The 22,259-nt window shown below is 37.6% G+C and overlaps 1 protein-coding gene across 3 annotated transcripts in view; it reads right to left on the reverse strand.

The window, feature by feature from the left end:
• Nucleotides 1-21,955, reverse strand: part of Wdr37 (WD repeat domain 37) — a 72,035-nt gene extending 50,080 nt beyond the window's left edge. Inside the window, exons 1-3 of one of the 3 annotated variants that reach the window (XM_026412564.2) lie at nucleotides 21,848-21,955; nucleotides 21,695-21,758; nucleotides 4,693-4,870 (exon numbers count right to left, since the gene is read on the reverse strand). In XM_026412564.2, the coding sequence (XP_026268349.2) occupies nucleotides 4,693-4,830 (138 nt within the window). In that variant the 5' untranslated portion in view covers nucleotides 4,831-4,870; nucleotides 21,695-21,758; nucleotides 21,848-21,955. Of the gene's footprint in view, nucleotides 1-4,692; nucleotides 4,871-21,125; nucleotides 21,288-21,694; nucleotides 21,759-21,847 lie in introns of those variants that run through there. The other 2 variants (XM_026412574.2, XM_026412584.2) reach the window with 2 other exon arrangements.
• Nucleotides 21,956-22,259: the final 304 nt, after the last annotated feature.

The raw sequence follows: 22,259 nt of genomic DNA on the forward strand, positions 1-22,259 counted from the left end.
AAAGTAAATATCTTTTATCCTAAACTCTGATTTTATATAATATTGTATTCTATTTCTTAAACATAACATGTTTACAAATTTTAAAGTGTTGCTCAGTTTTAATGTTCATGTTTAGCATGCACGAGGCACCAGGTTCAATCCCCAGCACAACAACAACCAAAAAGCTTCAAATTTCCACAGAGAAAACAATAATCAAATTGTATAAATGGCTAGGGTAATATGAGATTTTAAAACAATTGCTTCTTCAAAATAACATAATTTTTCTTTTACAAGATAAAAGCCTACCTATTCAAAAATTTTCCAAATTTGTAGAGAAGGCAATACCCATAGGTGAAATTATATTACAAATAGCCTTTAAGCTCTATCATATGCTATTATCAATTTATTTTAATATGTGCTTTATCATCTCATTAACATCCATTGTATTTCAAGCAAAATCAACTAGGTATGTCCTATAACTACTTAATTCCTAAAGGACTGTTAGGAAGAGGGAAAAAAGGAAAATCTCACCTATAAGAGCAAAATGTCTATTAGTTAAGTGAAAACATTAACTTTTAAGTTCCCAGTTGGGCCACATTCTTCATGCCTTTGCATATCTTCTCTCACAACTCCAGTCTCTGTCTAAAAGTCAAGGGAAGGCAATGGGAAGAAGCAACATCTCAGCTGAATTTTGAGTAGGGTCAAATGAGTGAGTAGCATCGTAGACACCAAGTTAAATACACAAAGCATTTACTTTTCCTGAACATTGCTAATAAGTAGAAAATTGTTGGATATCATCTGCACTCTAATCTCCAGGGTAGGGTCTACAAGGGTCCTCCACTCACCCCAGCATTCAAGAATAATTCCCCTCCAAAAATTCTCAAGAAATATTTCTAAAATAATGTTCCAATATTTAACTGCTATCAGTATGATTTTCAAAGTAACTTCTCAAATTTATGTATAGCACAGATTTTAGCAAATACGTGAGTTACAAATTTTTACAAAAGATACGCTGTTTAATAAAATTCCTTCTTAGGTTAACTTTTTGTTTGGTTTTGTTTTGTACCAGGGATTGAACCCAGAGGCGCTTAAACACTAAGCCACATCCCCAGTCCTTTTTTATACTTTTATTAAGAGACAGGGTTGCACTGAATTGCTTAGCCTAAGTTGCTGCGGCTGGCTCTGAACTCAAGATTCTCCTGCCTAAGCCTCTGGGATTCCTTGTTGGGATTATGGACACGTATCAACGTGTCTGGCTCAGGTTAACACTTTAGGAAAATAAATTTTAGGGAAAATGATAACATTTTAGCAATATGAGTTTTGTATTAATCAGATATTTCTCATACAAATTTTGTAAACCACTTAAAAATATTTACATGTAAAACCACTAATTTAAAACTTGAATCTGGCAGAACTGGTAATCTCAACATTCCTCTAAAATGTAGATAAAGAACATGAAATAAACAACAACAACAAAAAAAAAACTTAAAATTACAATGGAAATGTAAACTAAGCCATCAAAAAAGAAATCCCAATAACCACAAAATACAAAACATGAGCTTGTACTGAGCTGAGAAGTGCATTTAATATTTATTTGACCTGCCTCAAGGTCTCTGTGTATTCCACTCACTTCCTCTGCTGGAACAGTCCCTCCCAAATGTTACCTTAGAGAAGCCATTCTGACTCCCATTCAAGGCCATATCTATTTTACACACACCAATTTCTACTCACCTATACCCATAATGTTTTAAAACCTTTACTATGCACAAATTCCTTGAATATCAAATACCTCTTAATATAAAAGCAATTGGTAGAGAAAACAAAGCTGAGATGCATTTTGGTAAACAAATCATTAACCCCATTTTATCAGTTCTCCTTTTTTGTGCCATTTATTATCACTATCCCTGAAATAGGTGTTCCACTTTTGGCCCCAACTGAGAAAATTCAAGACAGGAAAGCTACTATGATTAAGTAAAGCTTTTAAATGAATGTGCACTTTATCATATCAACACTGACATACACCTGAAAAAGTAGTACAGATATGCAAAAAGTAGCTCTGCCAACCACAGGCAATGTGGCATACAGGTAGATAAAGACAGAGACTCAGCAGACCTCTGTAATGATAAGACTCCCACAGATTAGAAGGCACACTAATCACTGCCTTTTAAAATACTTCTGATTTACAAATCTAATATCTCATTCAGACTAATCTTCACTTTTTTTTTATTCTGCTCTCCAACAACTGAAAGGGCATTATTACATAAGTTGCCTAGATAGTGATTACACCTACAATTCAATTTACTGGCAATCAACAGCTCTATGTTCTAATCATTCTACTTTTACCTACCATGCCTACTGCATGCACCAAACACATCACTCTCTACCCTCCTGCTGCAAAAGGAAGGTAGAGCACCTTACACTGGCCACTAACAGAACATGCTGGTTGGTCCCACTCCAAATTACTGGCACTTATTCAACAAATAAGTAGTGTCTAGGTGAGAGACACGAAGAAGGCCATAGAGCAATAGAGGACTAGGTTGTTCAGCTTGCAGAATTCTGAATTACCTTCATAAGCGTTACTGTGATATGCAATTATGTCACAATGGAGGACAAGAACACAAGAAGGCCAGGAAAGAATGCATTTATATTTACCCTGTGTGGAAAATAACTAGAATATACCAGCAAGAAGTTGCAGAATTCTCACTGCTTAAAGTGTAAGTAAACCAAAAAATAATAATAATTTTAAAACTATCTTAGACTGTTTACCTGCACTGTCCAATACAGTAGCCACCAGCTCAATTTCACTGTAAACGTCAATGTAAAATCATTAAAATTTTTTAAAAAGTAAGATTTCAGGTTCTAAATCACACCAGCCATTTTTCAAGTACCCAACTGTCACAGTTAGCATTGTTACTCCCTTATAAAATACACAGAACATTCCCACCATCACAGAAATTCTCCTACATAACTCTGGTTTCACTCTCTTAAATGGCTGAATTATGTCCCCCAAAATTCATATGCCAAAGATCCAAGCCCAAGGACCTCAGAATGTGACAATATTTCAAGGTGGAGTCTAAAAAAAAGAGTTTTTATAGAAGTAACTAAGTTAAAATGCAGTCACAAAAGTGGCCCCAATCCATTATGACTGGTGTCCTTATTAAAAAAAAGGAGATTAGTGAGGAAAGACCACACAAGGTCACAAGAAAAAGGTGGTTATCTATAAGCCAAGGATAGAGGCTACAAGAGAAACCAATCCTCTCTACACCTTGACCTAAGATTTCAGTCTCCAGGATTGTGAGAAAATAAATTTCTGTTGTTTAAACCACCTAGTTTGTGGTACTCTGTTACAGTAGTTCTAGCAAAGTTATACAATAAGAATACCATAGTTATTTTTATGATTTTTATTTCCATCATTACATTAAAATATAATCATTTTTTATGGAAAATAGAACTTGGCATAGTTGACCCTCCACATTTGCAATTTCTAGACCCCTGGATTCAAATAACTACAGATAAAAACCATCTGAATGGGAAAAAAAGACTCCTTTTTTTCTTGTCATTATTTTCTCAACAACACAGTGTAACGACTATTTACATAGCATCTACATTGTATTCGTTAAGTATAAGTCATCTAGAGATGATTTATTAAAGTATACAGAAGATTATATGCAAATATTGTACAACTGTAAATAAGGACCATGGATTTTGACATTCTTGGGGGGTCCTGGAACCAATCCCCCAAGAATACTGACGGATAACCACACAAAAACTAAATTTGCACTGATGACACTACTGCCCTTTTGGAGGCTGTAGCCTAGAAATCCCAATCATGAAGTTATCAGCAAAGTTTTAACAAGACCCAATATTCACAAGAACCAATTTCTCAGATATCTTATTTTCCTGCAGCAGTGTGTCTAATGAACTAATATAGTTGTGAAAGAATAGTTATAAAATTACTATTTATATACACACATATATAAACATATCTCTAATAATTTATTTTCATATAATTAACATACCTTAGACTTCACAATAACAATCTAAAAACTCAAAACATTTGCATCATCTATAAAGAAACTAGAAATATAAGCAAAATTTATCAATATGGTATTAATGCATTTAATCAAGGACAGTATACTCACTATAGCAGAGATAAAAGTAAAGTCAAATTAGGTTACTAAAAGAACTAATTCCAGTGCTAGGGCTATAGTTCAGTGATAGGGCACTTGCCTAGCACATGTGAGGCACTGGGTTTGATCCTCAGCACCACAAAAAAACAAACAAATAAAATAAAGGTATTGTGCCCATCTACAACCAAAAGTATTTTTTCAAATGTTAAAAAAAAAAAAAAGACCTAATTCCAAAACCTCCTCAGAGAACAAAAATTGCTAAAACTATGATCTTTTCTCCAGATAAGAAAATGCAAAACTATATTGTCAATTAACCTGCACAGAGAATAAAAACTAATTCGTACTATCACACTTACTTCTTTTTGTTAAGTATTATCAATACATTAACCCAGAAATCTAATTCTATCTCTGTGTATGCTATTGTGTTTGACAGTAATTTTAGTGGATTCATTTGGGGAGAATTTTGATAAAGTTTTGATAACCCAAATCATTTTTTAGAAGCCTGTATGTATTTGGCTATATTTATAACATTAGAAACATGATCAACATCTTTAAAATAAGGTACTGATCAATGTTAACTTACCTGTCCTTCCAGCATTTCTCTTGGTAGTCCTGTCCTCTCCTGTTCCGAGCTGTTAGTTCTTCGTATGGAAAGGCTATGTGATTTGCGCTTTTGTTTTGCTTGGCGAGCAGTTGAACAACTTCCGCTTTCTGTGGGCATTACTTCTAAAAAGTAGTATCCTGGTCACTCCTGCAATAAGCTAAACAACAGCAGAAAAAATGAGTACTTTATTTCTGATAAAGAAAAAACTGAAATAAAAAACAGTGAATAAGATAATTACTAGTTTTAATTACAAAATTCCTTACAATGATTAATATTTGTATATAATTTACACCACAACAGATTAAGGTACTTTAAGGTAGAGACAACAGTCCTTGTTAAAGAGGTACTTTTAAATCAAATTTCATCAACACTTAAAAAAAAATCAGATGGCAAAGGGTTTAAAATAAAAACAACTCTCCCTTAATGCAACTTCCTCCAGACTTAAGTCTACTGCCCCACAAAGATAACCAACTGTAATTGCATGTTCTAACCTACAGTTCATTCTAGAATAATTCAGACCAAGAGAAATATAAGCTATATACATAACTTTTAATTTTCTAATAGCCACATTCCAAAAAGTAAACACATGTGAATTTACTTTTAATGATTTATTTTAACTCAACATATCTAAAATATCTTACTGTCGATATAAAAAACATCAATGGAGTTAAAAACAGAACTCAGTGGTTGAGTGCTTGCGTAGCACACACAGGCCCTGGGTTCTATTCCTAGCACCACAAGAAAAAAGAAGAGGAGGGTTATTTTATGTTATTTTTATTATTACTTCTTCAAAATTCAATGTGTATTTTATATTCATAGCACATCTCAGTGTGAACTAGTCACATGTGATTTATTCAAATCTCTAAATAATTTGAACATTGTAATTTACCATTTCCACACTTTCTACTTGTCTTCTTCTATTACCCATTCCTCCTATCAACATAATTATATCACCATATTAACAATATTTCAAATAGTATGTTTATACTTTACACCCTTTTCTACTATAGATTAACCTGTTTTGAACATGACCTACTTATTTTTTGCTATAACTGATCCCTCCTCCTCTAAAGACAAGCCAACACCACACCACTTCATGTAAATGCTGAGAAAGCAGCACTGCCTTTCCTCCCAGCACTGAGTAAGGCAAAACAGGATACATCCATGACCTCGAAAAAACCAACATGCCCAAAAGTATCTTGATTCAGAAAGGGAAGTTGGCCTAAGTCCAAACATTAGAGGAATGTTTGTTATATTAAACGCATATAACAACTTGATAGGAAAACATCTTTAAAATAATCCTAAGGAGCATATAAACATCCATATTCTAAACAGACAGCTAAAACTGAGTGCAACAAGGTTTGAACCCGAAGGCAAGACTTATTCTAGTATCCAGCCTTCTTCCTGACTCCTCAGACACTACCAGACTCTTGTTAGAAATTCCTAGAATGTTATCCCTTTGTTTCTAAATGGCTTTCACTTAGCAATTATAACACCTCCAAACTTTATTACAAATGATTTATGCAAATTATACTATTTTAAGATCACCAACTCTCTTTTCCTTTTAAACAAACTCAATTGTTTTGAAGGGGAAAAGTTTGTTCAAACATAAAGAAATATTATAACAAAAATAGGATATATTCACAGAAAATTTTAATATCTTTGAAATTAATAACATGATCAATGAGAATCTTTCCTATCTGGTTTATAAAGCATTCTAATTACAATCCTAATTTATCAAGTATAAAAACATTTCTTTACACAAGAGAACACATTGTAAACTCAATCCATTTAGATTATTTTTAGAGTACTATCATTAAAATAGTAGAAATCAATAAAAATAACCTTAGCATATAAGGAAGATTATAATTCATTCTTCTAAACCGTACTATATGAATGTACATTGTTTGCCTTTTATCATATGCTATTTAGAACTCTCACCAATATATCATGTTATTAAAATTTTTACAGCCAATCCTAACCCAAAAATATTGTGAGAAATATAGAAAACAGTTTGCCTATTACTTATTTAAATAAGTCTTTTAAAGTTTTAACTCACTCATAAAGCTTTCAATAGCTCTTCACCAAAACTTTTGTGTTGGTTTTGAAGTTAACATTTTACTATCAGGATTACCTTTTCTTAACTTTATATTTTGAAATATTTGCAGATTTGCAGAAGTTACAAAGATGGTACCAAGAAGTGTTCCATATTTCCCCAATGGTTATAGTATAATTTGATGATCAATTTGTTTATCTGTTAATCCTGTAAAGGTATCAGTTTGTTACATAAATTTCTGTAAATCCTACCATAATCAAGATGCAAAACTTTTCCATCTCTATAAAGAGCACACTCATGCTACGGATCAGTCATCAACACCCCTCAGAGCAATATCCTTAACTCCTGACAACTACTAATCTCTATACCCTCCGCAGAATTTTGTCATTTTGAAAATGTTATGTAAATGAAATCACAGAGTTAAGTGCCCTTTTGAGATATTTTTGCCACTTGGCTTAATGCTCACAATCCATCCAATTTGTGACATGTATCAATGATTATCTTCTTTACATTGCTAGGTAGTATCCACAGAATATATGTTTAACTGTAAGTTTGTTTAACCATTCAACTATTGTAAAAATTTTTAATTCTTTCCACTTTTTTACTATTACAAAGTTGCTATAAACAATAACATATAGGTTTTTTGCATGAATTTAAGTTTTCATATCCTTTGGAAAAAGAGCCTAGGAGCCAGTCTGTTGAGTTGTAGGGTACATTTAGTTTCTAAAGATTTCTTGAAATTGCACTTACATTTCCACCAACCATTCCATACAAGTCAATATGGTGGCAATCTGTTTCCACTGGATAACTTCCAACCAAATACATGCATTACAATTACTTGCCCAAAATCTGTACTAAAAGGAGATTTTTTTCACAATTTAGTCTTTTAGCAACTTTCTAAATTCCGTGAAATCATATGTCAAAGGTGGGGTCATAATGTCTTTGCCATATACTGTGGTTAATGTTTAAAGATTATTTGGCTAATTAAAATTTTGCCTCTTTCTATAATTTCTTCAGCTACTGTTCACCTACCAATTCTCCAAAATTAGTTCTGTGATTTTGTAACCTCTTAAATTTTTTTTCTTTTAATCCTTCTCTTTGTCACAATTTTTGCCTACAAATTTTCCTAATTTTTATTTTATTTTACTTTTGTCTCTACATTCACATCCTCCATCTTTTTTCCAGACATCTGCAATGGTCCTATCATCACTTCCTTTTACACCAAATTCATCAGAAAAAGTCCCTGACCCAAGAACTATAAGGTACTACTATTTTACCTCAAGCCATGTGTATTAGAATAAAAATTTTTAAATATCTGATGTCATAAGAAGTTTAGGAGTTTTTTAGATTGGTATCATAAAAAGAGAAAGGCAAGGAAGTTGCAGATGTTTTTCAAATGAATACAAATTTACCACAGAATCTGAACTAGACAATCAAGGAAGTGAAAGAAAAAAAAATGAATGAGATACTGAAGGTAAGTGAATGGATTAGCAGATCTACCTGCAGTTGAAAAACTATTACAAAGGTCTCTTAGGAGACTGAAATAAAAAGTCACTAATTCTCATAATTCCCTGTCAAATAGAATTCCCAAACCTAATTAACAGTCTGATAATATCTGATATACTAAATAATTTAATAAATTAATCTTAGAACTATAAAAAGAAAGAAAATTTTCCCACACTAAAAATAAGGTACTTGGGGCCAGGGGGTTAGGTAAGTGGCACAGCACTAAGCTTAGCATTCATGAGGATGTGGTCTGATCCCCAGGAAACAGAAAAACAAGTAAGTATGGGCTGGGGATGTGGCTCAAGTGGTAATGCGCTCGCCTGGCACCACGTAAAAATAAAATAGAGATGTTGTGTCCGCCAAAAACTGAAAAATAAATAGTAAAAAATTCATTCTCTCTCTCAAAAAAAAAAAAGTAAAAATACAAACAATCTACTTTAACTCTTACACACTGTTGTGCCTAAATACAAACTAAAACAGAAACTAAAATTCCAAAAGAAAATTATTCTCCCTCAAAAGTATTCACATTAATAAGCCACAGCCAGAAACTCAAAGGTCAAATGTTTTCTTTTATATATAAAAGCTAGAGTAAAATAAAGGAGGAGGGAAGGATAGAATATCATCAAGATATAGTAAAGATCAGTAATATACAAGAAGAAGATCAAGAGGCAGAGTGGGGGGACAGAAATGCAGAAGGAATTCTTTTAAAAACCATGTTATATGCATATGTAAATATACTACAGGTAATTTCATGTATAAGTAAAAAGAACCAATCAAAAATAAATAAATAAATGAGCAAAAGGAAGTCTAGTGGAGTTGAAGAAGGAAAAGGGGGATTGTTAACTAAAACCAAATTCCACACATGTAGGATTTTGTCAAGATGAACCCAACTACTATGTATAACTTCAATGACCTAATAAGAAAATTCACATTTGCCCAATATTATAGGATAAACCACCACATTAAGTAAAAGACTATGGAAATAAAATATCCTCCTGGTTTTTTGTTTTTTATTATGCTGTGCTGGGGGTCGAACCCAGGGCCTCCCACATGCTAGGCAAGTGCTCTACCACTGGGCTACACCCCCAGCCCCTCCTGGATTTTACAAACACCATTAAAAAGAAAAAAAAAAAAAAACTATAAATAATCCCTCTGAAAATCCAACCTCTCTATCCTGTCATTCAAATAAACATACTTTAATATAAACTCTCCTTCTTAACTCTTAACTGATTTATGGTCTCATTTGTTTTTATATGCTGCCACACATCATCCCCGCTATTGTTTGTAAGCAAGACAAAAACAACAGACACACAGCTTTGATGCAGCAGCGCTATGCACAGAGCAGACACAGGCCAAATACTTAATAAATTAATGAAATTCATAAGCATAACAGTATTAGTTAGCAAGCAGAATTCCCACCTTTGTAAATGCTGTAATACTAAATATCATCAATGAATGTTAGAGTCTGTAAACAAGTCAGGATGGCGCCTGGCATTTTGCCAGAGAAATGTTAGGGTCTGTAAACAAGTCAAGATGGCGCCTGGCAAAATGCCAGAGGGAGTGGTTTGTGAAGTAAGGCCAGCGAGCCATTAAGTGTGGCAATTCCTTATTGGTTGACTGCTATATCAAGTTTATGTTAATTAAGATAAGCTGTGTGGAATGTATAAATACCCCTCCTGTCCTACAATAAATGGCTCCCACTCCTGCTGTATCAATCTACACAAGTTGTTCGTACCCCCCAGTTATTTTGCTGCAGCCGTACTCCAGCAAATGAACACTTAGCCTTCTGCTCCTTTCAAATGGCTCCTTTTTTTAGTAGTCCAGATACTAATTAAACTGCCACTACTAAATTATCAGATTCTTCTAAGAACACATAATTTGAGGACAGTAGACAGCCAAAATGGTTTTCAAAAGCTACAACAAATTACTACTTTGTGCCTTTTTATGAAATTAAAAAAAAAAAACACAAAACAATACTTTCTACTTCATATTCAGGGGAATTTTAAACATTTTTCTTTCAAGAAGAGAAAAACAAATGGTTAATTTCACAAATGTTATTCCAGTGCAAAGCAATGGTTAATGGACATTACATGCATGTGACATTAAAAAATATAAAATGTGACTAAATTTCAACAAGTTCAAAAATTTTAGTAATATTTTACTGTAATAGCACTTATAGGTGAATTACTAGAGAGCTGGAACACCAAACATAATATTGGGAGGGAATGGAAAGCAACCTCAGAAATCTGTCATCAGTGTTAAGATGTTTTGTGAATGCATGCCTCTCAATTCTATGGATAATGCTGAGCTGGCAAACATCAGTAGATTGGATAAACGTCACTAAAATTTTTTAAAGATTTCAATAGCTTGGGGCTGGGGATGTGGCTCAAGCGGTAGCACGCTCGCCTGGCATGCATGCGGCCCGGGTTCGATCCTCAGCACCACATACCAATAAAGATGTTGTGTCCACCGAGAACTAAAAAATAAATATTAAAAAAATTCTCTCTCTCTCTCTCTCTCCTCTCTCACTCTCTCTTAAAAAAAAAAAAAGATTTCAATAGCTAGAAGAATTAACTCAAAACAAGGAGATTTTTAACTCCTTGTTTTGGGTTAAAACAATGCAAAATCTTTTCCTAGAAAAATCATGGTAGGAATATTAAGAAAACTCTTAGTATCACCTCTGGGAAAAGGAATGAAGTACAGATTTTAGGTCAGGACATGCACAAAGTAAGTGAATCATCTTATATAGCTACCCAAAAAGAAGTGCTAAAAGAGATTGAAAGGAGAAGAAATAAATATTCCAAAGACCTCCTGCATCCAGCACTTTGCAAGAATGCTTGCTTAGCAAAAACAAAACTAGGTTGATTTAAAAAAAAACATTTTAGAAGACAGGAAATGAAGACTTACAATTTCCTTGCCCCAAAGTCATACTTTTGTTATCTGTGGCCAATGTCTGCTGCCCTGTCTCCTATGAGCAGCATTAATAGAAGAGCAGTGTCCAAAGCAAGGGACTAAAAGTGCCACTCCATTTATTCCACTTCAGTCATATTTAAATACTGTGTTCAACTAGTCTAGTGCACACCCTTAGTCCCAGTGATCCCAGAGGCTGAAACAGGAGGATCACAAGCTCCAGGCCAGCCTTGGTAACTTAGTGAGACCTTTTTTTTTTTTTTTTTTTTTTTTTGAAGAAAAAAAGGGCATGTAGCTCTGTGGTAGAACACCCCTAGGTTTAACCCCTAGTACCACAATAAACACATACATATATACATACAGTGTTTGAGTATGTAGACCACATTTCAAATGGAATTCAAGAACACTCGAATTTGAACAGGAAAGTAGCCAAAACAGCAAGGAGGGTAGTGTGGTAAAGCGGGGTTCTTTCTAAGAAGAGGAGAAAATATCCTAGCGGTATATAAGAATTATCTTGGGCTATCTTTTTTATTTAGAGGTTAATAATTCCTGGAATGCTCTGATGGCCATTAACTCATAGGCTAAAATACTGAATTTAAGGGAGATCCATCTGAGCTTAAATGAAATTTCCAAACAATTAGAAGACCATGACATCAGTGTCAACCAACCTCGCCAAGCATAAGGAATGTTGTAGAGTAAAAACCTCGATGACCATAACGTTGTGGTGTGTTAGTGACAAATCACAGGGTCAGTCTTTTTTTTTTTTAAAGAAAGAGTGAGAGTGAAAGAGAGAGAGAGAGAGAGAGAGAGAGAGAGAGAGAGAGAGAGAGGGAGAATTTTTTAATATTTATTTTTTAGTTCTCGGCGGACACAACATCTTTGTATGTGGTGCTGAGGATCGAACCCCGGCCGCACACATGCCAGGCGAGTGCACTACAGGTTGAGCCACATCCCCAGCCCCAGCAGGACATGAAGTTTTACTGCCAGCAGCCAAGATGCAGAGATCAATCTCTTGCCACATCTCAACCCTGACTGAGGGTAAGGAGAGGTTTATAAAGCTAAAAAACAAAAATAAAGGGGAAGCAGAAAAAGGAATCATAAGCAACGACTTTCTGGTGTGGCTTATGCTTGTAATCCCAGAAGCTCCAGAAGAGGACATAGTACTGCTTTTTATCACTTAATTAGACCCTCCTCTCTGAGGAGATGCCAGATCATTAGCCCAGAGATCCTGGTAAATAGACAGTCTGGGGTCTGGGACTGGAGAGAGGGTCTGTCCCTTGTTTTTGTTCTTTTATTTGTTCTATGTGTTCATATCCATTTCCATCTGTCCCTGACACTGTTGTCTGACTGTGCTCCTTAGTGCATACCTTCCTTTTTATTTTGAATTCTATATTTTTTTGAGCTCATAATTTTGATACAGCACACCTAGATTAATGTGTTTTTCTGATCAGACCCATTTTATTGAACTATAAACTATAAAGGTTTTTAATACTCTGCTTCATTCAGAGGTCAATTTACAAGGGTTAGCTCTCAATCTAATAGGTTTTTAAAAATAAGCTACAAGGCCCTTGTTTGTTTTGTATATGTATGTACACAGGTATGTTGTCATGTCTCCGTGTGTTTCGGATCAAAACTGACACATAATATGGAGTCTTGCACTGAGATTTCAAAGGCCTGAAAGACCAGACGAGTGTAGCAGGTCAGATTCCCTACAGGCATACCCTGAAATGTTGATGCCTGAAGTTGCTAGAATAAGCCAAAACTAAAATAGACATCCCAAGGATAAAGAGATGATAGTAAAATGAAATGTATGTTGAGGAAAGCTGCTGGTTGTGGACAAGAGCAACCCTGAGAGATAAGAGAGGCCATGTGGACTGCAAACAGCAAGACCAAAGGGACAGGATTGCAAAAGTTCTTTGGAAATCACATCTCATCACCATGTGCCACAGGATCTAATATTTACCCAGATGGATTTTGATCTTATTTTGATCCCATCCCTTCTTTCTATGTCCTTATTCCTTCACTTGGAAATGAAAATGTTTACTCTCCACAATTATATATTGAATATGTTACCTGATTTTGATCTTTACAAAGAGAAATGTTATGGTTTGGATATGAAGTATCTCCCTAAAATTCATGTATGAGGCACAGTTAGAAGTTAAATGACTAGATTATAAAAGCTGTAACCTAATGACTGGATTACTCCATTTGATGGATTAATAACTGGAAAGGACTACTATACTGGGTAAAAACTGTAGGCAGGTGGGTATGGCTGGAGGAAGCAGGTCACTGGGAGCATGCCTTTGGGTTTATATTTTTGTCCCTGATACCTTATTCTCTCTCTGCTTCTGGGCTGTCATGATCTTAGTAGCTTTTCTCCATTATACCATTCTTCCATGATAGTCTGCCTTGTCTTAGGCAGAGCAATAGAGCCAACTGATCATGATCTGAATTTCTGAAACTGTGAACTCAGAAGTAAACTTATTCTCTACTGTTATTCTGGTGAAGTATTTCGGTCATAGCAATACAGAGCTGAATAACACAGGTATGGACTACCATACCCTAAATAAACTTTTCTCATCAAAAAAATATTGACATATAAGCTCATAAATTTAAAAAAAAATTTTAAATGGATCCAAATACTTTTGGGTCACATGATTTAAAGGGTTCAATTTAAAATTTAAATCAGGTACAAATAAAAGTAAAGATGTCTATAAAATTATTTCTAGGATTTTTCTTCAACAAGGAAGAAACGGATAATACTGTTCAATACACTTGTCTAGTGTCCTGCTTTTTAAAAAATATGTAAATTAGATTGACATATCTGAGATTAATCATAAATTGTTAAAGACATCTGATTAATTTACAAAGTTAAAATACTAGCTGTTAAATACAATATCAAGTATGCTTAACTTCTTAAATTCTATGGGGTGATATACTTGAACATTGTTTGTTTTCACAAATTGGCAAACAGACAAAAAAACTAAAAGGTTCTAGGTATAAAATATATTTAGTAAAAAAAGAAAAACATATCTAGGTAAGTCTTTATGTTGGTAAAGTTGTAATACAGCTAAGTAAACAACAAGAGGGTCTAATTAAGTGATAAAAAGATCTATGTAAATAAAGAGTAAATTTTAAAAGGTTTGTGTGTAACTAAGTTGGTTATATATAAGTAACACAAACAGAGCTATTCAAGGTTATTCCCTAAAGTCAAATATTAATGTACTGATATAATCAAAGTTTGATCTATATGTTAAAATGACAAGGATTTCTTAAAACATTAATTTACTCTTAACATTCTGTCTGTTAAGTTATATTCTCTAGAGCAACTAGTCTTTTTTAAATATTTATTTAGTTATAGATGAACACATAGTATCTTTGTTTATTTTTATGTGGTGCTGAGGATTGAACCCAGTGCCTCACACATGTGAGGCAAGCACTTTACCACTGAGCTACAACCTCAGCCTCAAGAGCAACTAGTTAAAAAAATAGGGTTTGTACAACTCTTGCAAACCACAACTGTTATTTAGAGTACTGCATTACATCATACAATCTAAATTTTCTTTAAAAGCTAAACTTAGTTAATATAAAACATCAACATAATTGTGGTGTTATTACTCTTCTTTTGTATACTTTGTGTTTGTACCTTCCAGGTATACAAGTCTTTAAAGTAAAAGGTTTAAAAGAACATTTTATTAAGCTGGTGTTCTCCAAACTGAAGTTGCCCATAATAATTATTTCAGACTTATAATGATAATAAATTTTATTGGGCATTTATTTATCATTTAAAGTTCTGTAACCAAACCTAAACCTTATGTTACCTTTTACACTGAGATAAAAATGTAAATGTTGGGGCTGGGGTATGGCTCAGTGACACACTGGGTTTGATCCTCAGCACTACATAAAAATAAAATAAAAGGTATTGTATCCACCTACAACTAAAAAAAAAATTTTAATGTAAATATTGATTCTAAAAGATAACCAATTTCTGATCAGTTTAAAGGTTAATAATAGTAAAACAAAAACATTTTGCCACTTTTCCACACAAAAGAAAAACTTAAAAGCTCTCAGTCTTTCTTTGATTCATGTTTTAAAAATAATATTATATTATGTTAACCAATGCTCATACAGACTCAGAAAACAATATATATAAACTTTATAAAATGATATTTAAGGAAGAGATAAAAAAAAAATTAGACCTGGTAGTATCCAGATAGCCTGCCTGTTTACGTATCATAGCAGCCCCTGCCCTTTTAGTTAAGGAGGCTGATAAGGTAACTTAGCACAATCCCTCACAGTGATAACCCAACACTTTGTAGAGACCCTCCTAAATGGTGCACTAGATAAATGGATGACCAACTGTATTATTATTCATACCAGAGTCTGTTGCTTGATCATTCTCAGCTCACCTCTGCCCCAGCTCCGGCCCTGAACCCCACCTCATTAATGCCAGAAGATGACTCACATGAGCCCCTCCACAACCATGGAAAAATGCTTGACCAGTTGAGCTCAGGAAGGCCTGATTTGACTGATGTTCCTATGACTGAGTCAGAAACCTTTCTATTCACAGAGGGCAGCAGCCAAGTCATAAATGGAACTTGAAGGGCCGGAGCTGCAGTCACCACAGAAACTGAAGTCAGTTGGGCTCAGGCACTCCAAGCAGGAACCTCAACAGAGGAACTAATTGCCCTGATACAGGTTTTAAGGTGGGCTAAAAGTAAGAAAGTAAATATTTAAACAGACAGCAAATATGCCTTTGCTACTTCACATGTGCACAGAGCCATTTATAGAGGTGGGGGTTACTAACTGCTGAAAGAAAGTTCATAAAAAAATAAAATAAAGATGAAATATTAGCCCTACTTGAGGCAATGTGGTTACCTAAATAGAGGGCTTTTATACACTGCCGGGGTTACCAAAAAGGAGATTCACCGGTGATTAGGAAAACAGTTTTGCAGACAAAACAGCAGAACAGATGGCCTAAGTCTCCAAACCAGCCACCAAGGTAACCCTGTCTTTATATCCTAAAACCAGCCTTCATTCCCACCACATTATCTCTTTAGAGATGGCTAAAGCAAAGGGGGAACCAAATTAGAACTTTTCCTGATTCCAAGATTGACATGCTGCAACCCACTGGGGAAAGAACAAGTTAACTGACTTTCTGTCTAAGGCCTATTATATCCCAGGACTAAAACAAACAGCCCAAGACATCTCTGTACAATGCCCAACCTGCCAACAGATAAATACCAAACAAGGAAGGTGAACCCACCCTGGGATCTGCAAAAAAGAACTGCCTGGAGACCACCTGGAAGTCAATTTCACTCAGGTAAGGCTTCCTTTGAATGGTTATAAATATCTCTTAGTTTTTGTGGATAGTTTCTCAGGTTGGCCAGAAGCATGTCTTACCAAAAATGAAACTGCTTGGACTGTTATAAAATTTCTTGTCAATGAAATAATACCTTACTATGAACTGCCAATTGTCATAGGTCAGATAACCTATAATGGCTGCAGCATTCACTGCAGCCATATCACAAGGAATATCACAGGCTCTAAATATAAACTGGAAACTCCATGTGCTTGCGATCCCAAAGTTCTAGGCAAGTAGAGTGCATAACCAGACCCTAAAGTGTACCCTCATAAATCTGCCTTACAGACTGGTGCTAGGTGGCCTAAGCTTTTGCCTGTCACTCTCTTGCAGGCCGATGCACCCCTTATAAGGGAAATCTTTCTCCTTTTGAAATCATGTATGGGAAACATGATTTCATCTTTTGCTTCCTTGAGAAAATGACATTCATTTGGCAGAAATCAGCCACCAACTTCTTGTAAACTACTTTAAGTCTCTCCAGCAGGTTCAGGAAAAAAACTCTAAAATTCCTGCAAGAGAACCAACCCCAAGAGACCACTGATTTCCAACATCTGTTCCAGCCTGGAGACAATGTCTACATCAAGCAGTTCCAAAAGGAAAGGACTGACTCCCAACTGGGGAGGACCCCACTCCATCCTGACCACCCCCCACCCCAACAACCATGAAGGTAGATAAACTTTTTTTTTTAAACAGGAACTCCTTTATTATCAGAACCCCCACACACACCTCCCACTGGGCCCTTCCAGGAACCACCAACCAGAAATCCCTCCACTTCCCCAACCAATGCGAACTCTCTAGGAATCCTGAGAACTCCAAAGTACTGGGCCCAGGCAGACAGCAGGGGTCTAATATACAATTGAATACACAGCTTAACATAAGCATCATCATCTCAATGGCTCACTGGCATCACCTCTCAACCACTCCCTTCTGGCACAAATGCCTTGTTTCATTCCACTGTGTCTCTCAGCACTCATAAGTGGATGCTAACACACAGTAAGAAATGGGGGAAGAAAGAATAGAATTTCTTTTTTTTTTTAATTTTTTTTAAGAGAGAGAGAGAGTGAGAGAGAGAATTTTTTTAATATTTATTTTTTAATTATCAGCACATACAATATCTTGGTTTGTATGTGGTACTGAGGATCGAACCGGGCCGCACGCATGCCAGGCAAGCGCGCTACCACTTGAGCCACATCCCCAGCCCTGAAGGTAGATAAACTTACAGAGTAGATTCATCACACCCAAGTCAAAGCAGCAAAAACATCACCCATGGAGGAATGAATGGCTCACAGAGACCTGACTATCCTCTAAAGACAAGACTAAAAAAAAAAAATTAATGTTTTTCCTCTTGCTCGGATTGTGTTATAATGCCCAGGCTGCTCCTCATAGGTACAATTTTACCATCACTTCCAAAGGAATGACAACTAATCTCTTTCAAAAGCTTCCACCCTTTTCCCTTGTACAATAGTAGGGACCCAATCTTTACCCCTTACTGCAAACTGTTTATCGGTTTATTAACCTATCATGGCCAGAATTGGCAAATGATTGCTGGCTATGCTTAAAATCTAAGCCTCCTTACTATGTAGGGTTGGGTTCCACAGAGATGCCCACAGTATGGCCAAATACTACTTACTATACAAACTCTGGACCCAAGCTTACTTTAGGGGTATATGATATACCTAGCCTAGTTATCTCATTAGATCAGAAGCCAGCTTGTCATAAGTTATGAAGGATTCATTTCTGTTTTCTGTAAAAATATCAGGATGTCTGTATGGCCTGGCCATTAGTTGATGTTGTAAAGCTGATTGGAATGCCTGCCCGTGCCCTGAACTCACCCATGTCCGGTTTTCCCTGACCATATAACAACCCTTTCCTAAACCTTAGTGACACCTCATAAATTCTGGCCTTCCCTGGCCGGATAACGCCCCTCTCTTAGTCTCTAAGATCTCCATAAATTCTGATGCCGGGGCCAGCAAAAATGTAAACTTGTGTTATGCTCCTCAGAGTGTTGTTATCTGTAACCCCCCTTTGTGTAACTTTTTGGGCTATAAAACTGGGCCACAAAGGAGCCTCGGGGCTGTCCTTGGCTCCCACGATTTTGAGGGGCAAGGCAGCCCGGCCGGTCGAAATAATAAGCTTGCTTTAATTTGATTTTAATTGGAGTCAGTGGTCTTTTCTTGCGTCGTTGGTCTAACAGTATATATAGAAAAAGCCACTTGTATTGGTTTTCCTAATACCGATATGCCTCCTAACTTTCCTGTGAACATTTACTCCTATAATATTTCTGGAAATTATACTATATCTTACTTTGCTCCTAATGACACTTGGTGTGCCTATGACACTGGTTTGTCTCAATGTACCTCTTTACAGCAATATCCCAACATCTGCATTGTAGTGCGTGTGTTACTTCAGACCTACACCTACAGTAGGCCAGGAGGGGCTCCAAATCACCTATGTCCAGATAAAAAGGGCAGTTCCTCTTCTCTTTCCAGGCCCTTGTGGGATTAAATGTAGCAGGAGCAATTGCAGTGGGTCCCGCAGCCTTAATAAAAGAGAACAGGGACTCACCTCTTACCCAGGAGGTAAATGACAATTTAAGCCACTTAGAGCAGGAAATCAACCATTTATATGACCAAGTCTAATATTCAGCTGAAGTGGCACTTCAGAATCATAGGGACCTAGATCTTTTGTTCATGTCCCAAGGAAGGCTCTATATGACCCTAAGGGAAGCTTGGTGCTTCTGTGCAAATAAATCTGGAGTCATTAAAAGTTCCTTTGCCAAAATAAGAAAAAAGATACAAAGGAAAAATCAAGAGTTAAAACAAAATAAGTCCTGGTTCCAGAGATAGTACGAATGGAACCCCTGGTTGACTACCCTCCTCACTGCAGGGCTGGACCTGTAGTCCTAATATTCACAGGATTGCTCATTGGCTCTTGTCTTAAACTGGCTTATTAAATTTCATTGAACAACACATTTCCTCTGTTAAACTGATGTATATGTGCAGCCTCACACCCAACACAAGAATAATCAAGGATTTGATTGTCTCTAGAAGAGGGGGAATATTATGGGCTGATTTGAAAATCCTGACCAGACTTACCCCATTTTGTTCACTCACCTTACCTTATGTGAAGTTGGCCCCCTTCCATATGGTGCCCACATCTGCCCTCCTTGCCTCCTGACTGCAAGTTCCTGGTTTGGCAGTACCAATGTATAGAGACATGTCTCTTCTCCTTCCTCTCTTCTAAGAATGTGATTTTTTAAAATGCAACTTTGTAACTTTTTTATAACCTGGTAATTTTCCATTTTTATGAACTGTATCTTGTGATTATGATTGCATCTTCTGCCTCCCCCGCTTTTGTGTTTCTTAGCTTTATAAGCTGTCCATACCCTCAATCAGGGTCAAGATGTAGTATGAGCCACACCAGATACTCCTTCACGGGCAAGGTCATATCCATTACCACAGGGGACCCAGAATCTTACAAGGCAGAGAGCTCCCACAACTAGAGAAGGAGAGTACCCGCCTCTCCGTTCAAGGCTTCAGGATCCCTGTGAGCCTGAGATCTCTCTAGGGCCTCCAAATGATGTGGCCTATAAGTAAAAAGTCACCGGGTCAGTCTTGAAGCAGGTCATGAAGCTTTACTGCCATCAGTTGAGATGCAGGAATCCAAATCTCTGGTCATATCTCAACCCCGACTGAGAATAAAGACAGGCTTACAAAGCTTAAAACCACAAATAAAAAGGAAGCAGGAAAAGGAATCATAAGCAATCATAATCACAAAACACACTTCATAAAAAAGTGAAAAATTACTGGGTTACAAAAAGTTACAAAGTTGCATAAAGAAAAAAAATCACATTCTTAGAAGTGAGGAAGAGACACATCTTATTCATTGGTACTGCCAAACCAGGAATTTGCGGTCAGGAGGCAAGGGGGGCAGGTGTGGGCATCATACGGCAAGGGACCAACTTCACAGAGGGTGAGATGTCTGAACAAAAAATGTGTAAGTCCGACTGATTTTTCAAATCCTCCCTTAACATTCGGATGTTTCAGCTCACAAGGTGAAGGGCTTATTCATGCAACTTTGGAAGGCAGGTATATTACAGGTGCTGCTGTTTTATTCGGAGAACAGCTGCCTGAGCGGTGGCAGAGGACACGGAGGAGAGGAGAAGCCTTGAGAAGAGAAACCAAAAGCACTGCGCGGGGCAACCACCCTGGCATCCGCGCACCGCGCACTCCAGCCCCTCTCCGCTCCTTCCAAGGGGCCCTGCCAAGGCCCCCTCTTTGCAATCGTAGACCACTGTCTTCGAACAGCCTCCAAGTGGCTTCCCGCGCGACACTGGCAGCCCATGAAGGTGCCGCTCTGGGACACGAGAGGGAAAAGGACGCCGCGAACCCTCGTCCACCTCGAAAACCGGCCCATGCGACCCTGACACCGTCCCATGCCCGCCCTACCCCTGCCGAACCGCGATCCTCTTCTGCAGCATCCTCCCGTCCACCTCGACCCCTCCCCCAGACCCACTCCTCCTCCAGGTACCACGGGAAGGACAAGGAGCCCGACAGCTGGGAAGATGGCGGCACTTACCTGTCACAGCAGCTGTGCTCCCCACCGCCCGGAGCCAGCCCGGGTAGCACTCAGCCCGTAAGTCCCCACGACACGGCCCGCAGTACTGACCCGCAGACCTGCAGGACACCGGCCGACTCGGCACTGACGCGACCCGGCGACCCCAACTTTCCGTGCCCGCACTTCCGGCACCGCCGGAAGTTCCTCTTGACCACCGCCCCACATCCAGAGCCACCGGAAGCTCCGCCCAAGCGTGGCGCCGCCGGAAGTCTTGTCCTGGCTTCCGCCCCGCAGGCCTGGTTCCCCGCAGGTCTGTGCGCTTCGCTACGGTGCAGTCGCCCCGCCACCCTAGCTAACCCTAGCGGGGCGCGAGCAGGGGCCGAACGAGTGACCTAGGGATGGGGGCGGCATGGCGCCCCTGGTGACACGGGCGGGCTCGGACGCCGGAGGGCTCGAGCCTCGCGGACACGCCGGGACTTGTGCCCCGAGCGAGCCCAGCCCTACAGTCCCACGGCCACCCAGGCGCTCGGGCACCGCCTCCTAGGACCCCGGGCGCCTCCAGTCGGGGAGAAATCACCCGAGCTACTCACCGCAGCAGGGGTTCCGGGGGGATCCACGGTCAGGCAGGTTTCAAATCCATCTGTCCTCTAAGAACTAGAGACGAGAAGGAAAATAGTCCCTTAAAATGCAAGGTCAAGTATACTGTTTATAACAATCAATTTCGAAATCTTTCAAATCCACACCGTTTTATACGCTAATTTGCTGCTAACCGCTTAACTGGCAGCGCTCTGTGGTAGTCTTGTTATTTGCCTGCAGGGGAGCCTGATGGAGATAGAACTATTAATATTTCAGCTTATCTGCAGAAGATGACTCACCCAGTTTCCTTCTGAAATATTTGATCACCATTGGCTAAAAAAGAGAAAACAGAATCAGCTGTTCACTGCAAAAGGTGGGACTTAAGCCTTAATCTAGGTTGGAAAACTACGTAATAGACTGGAACCATTACATAAACAGCCTTCTCTGCAAACAACTCTACCTGAGTCTTTAAAGCTCACCTGGACTAAATCAAAAGTACGAAAGCATTACTTAAAGTATTATTTTAAAATAATACTCGAGATTCAGATTCAAAAAACAGTGATATGTTTTTGGAGAAGA

Source organism: Urocitellus parryii, chromosome 9, assembly GCF_045843805.1.
Source record: "Urocitellus parryii isolate mUroPar1 chromosome 9, mUroPar1.hap1, whole genome shotgun sequence".
NCBI lineage: Eukaryota > Metazoa > Chordata > Mammalia > Rodentia > Sciuridae > Urocitellus > Urocitellus parryii.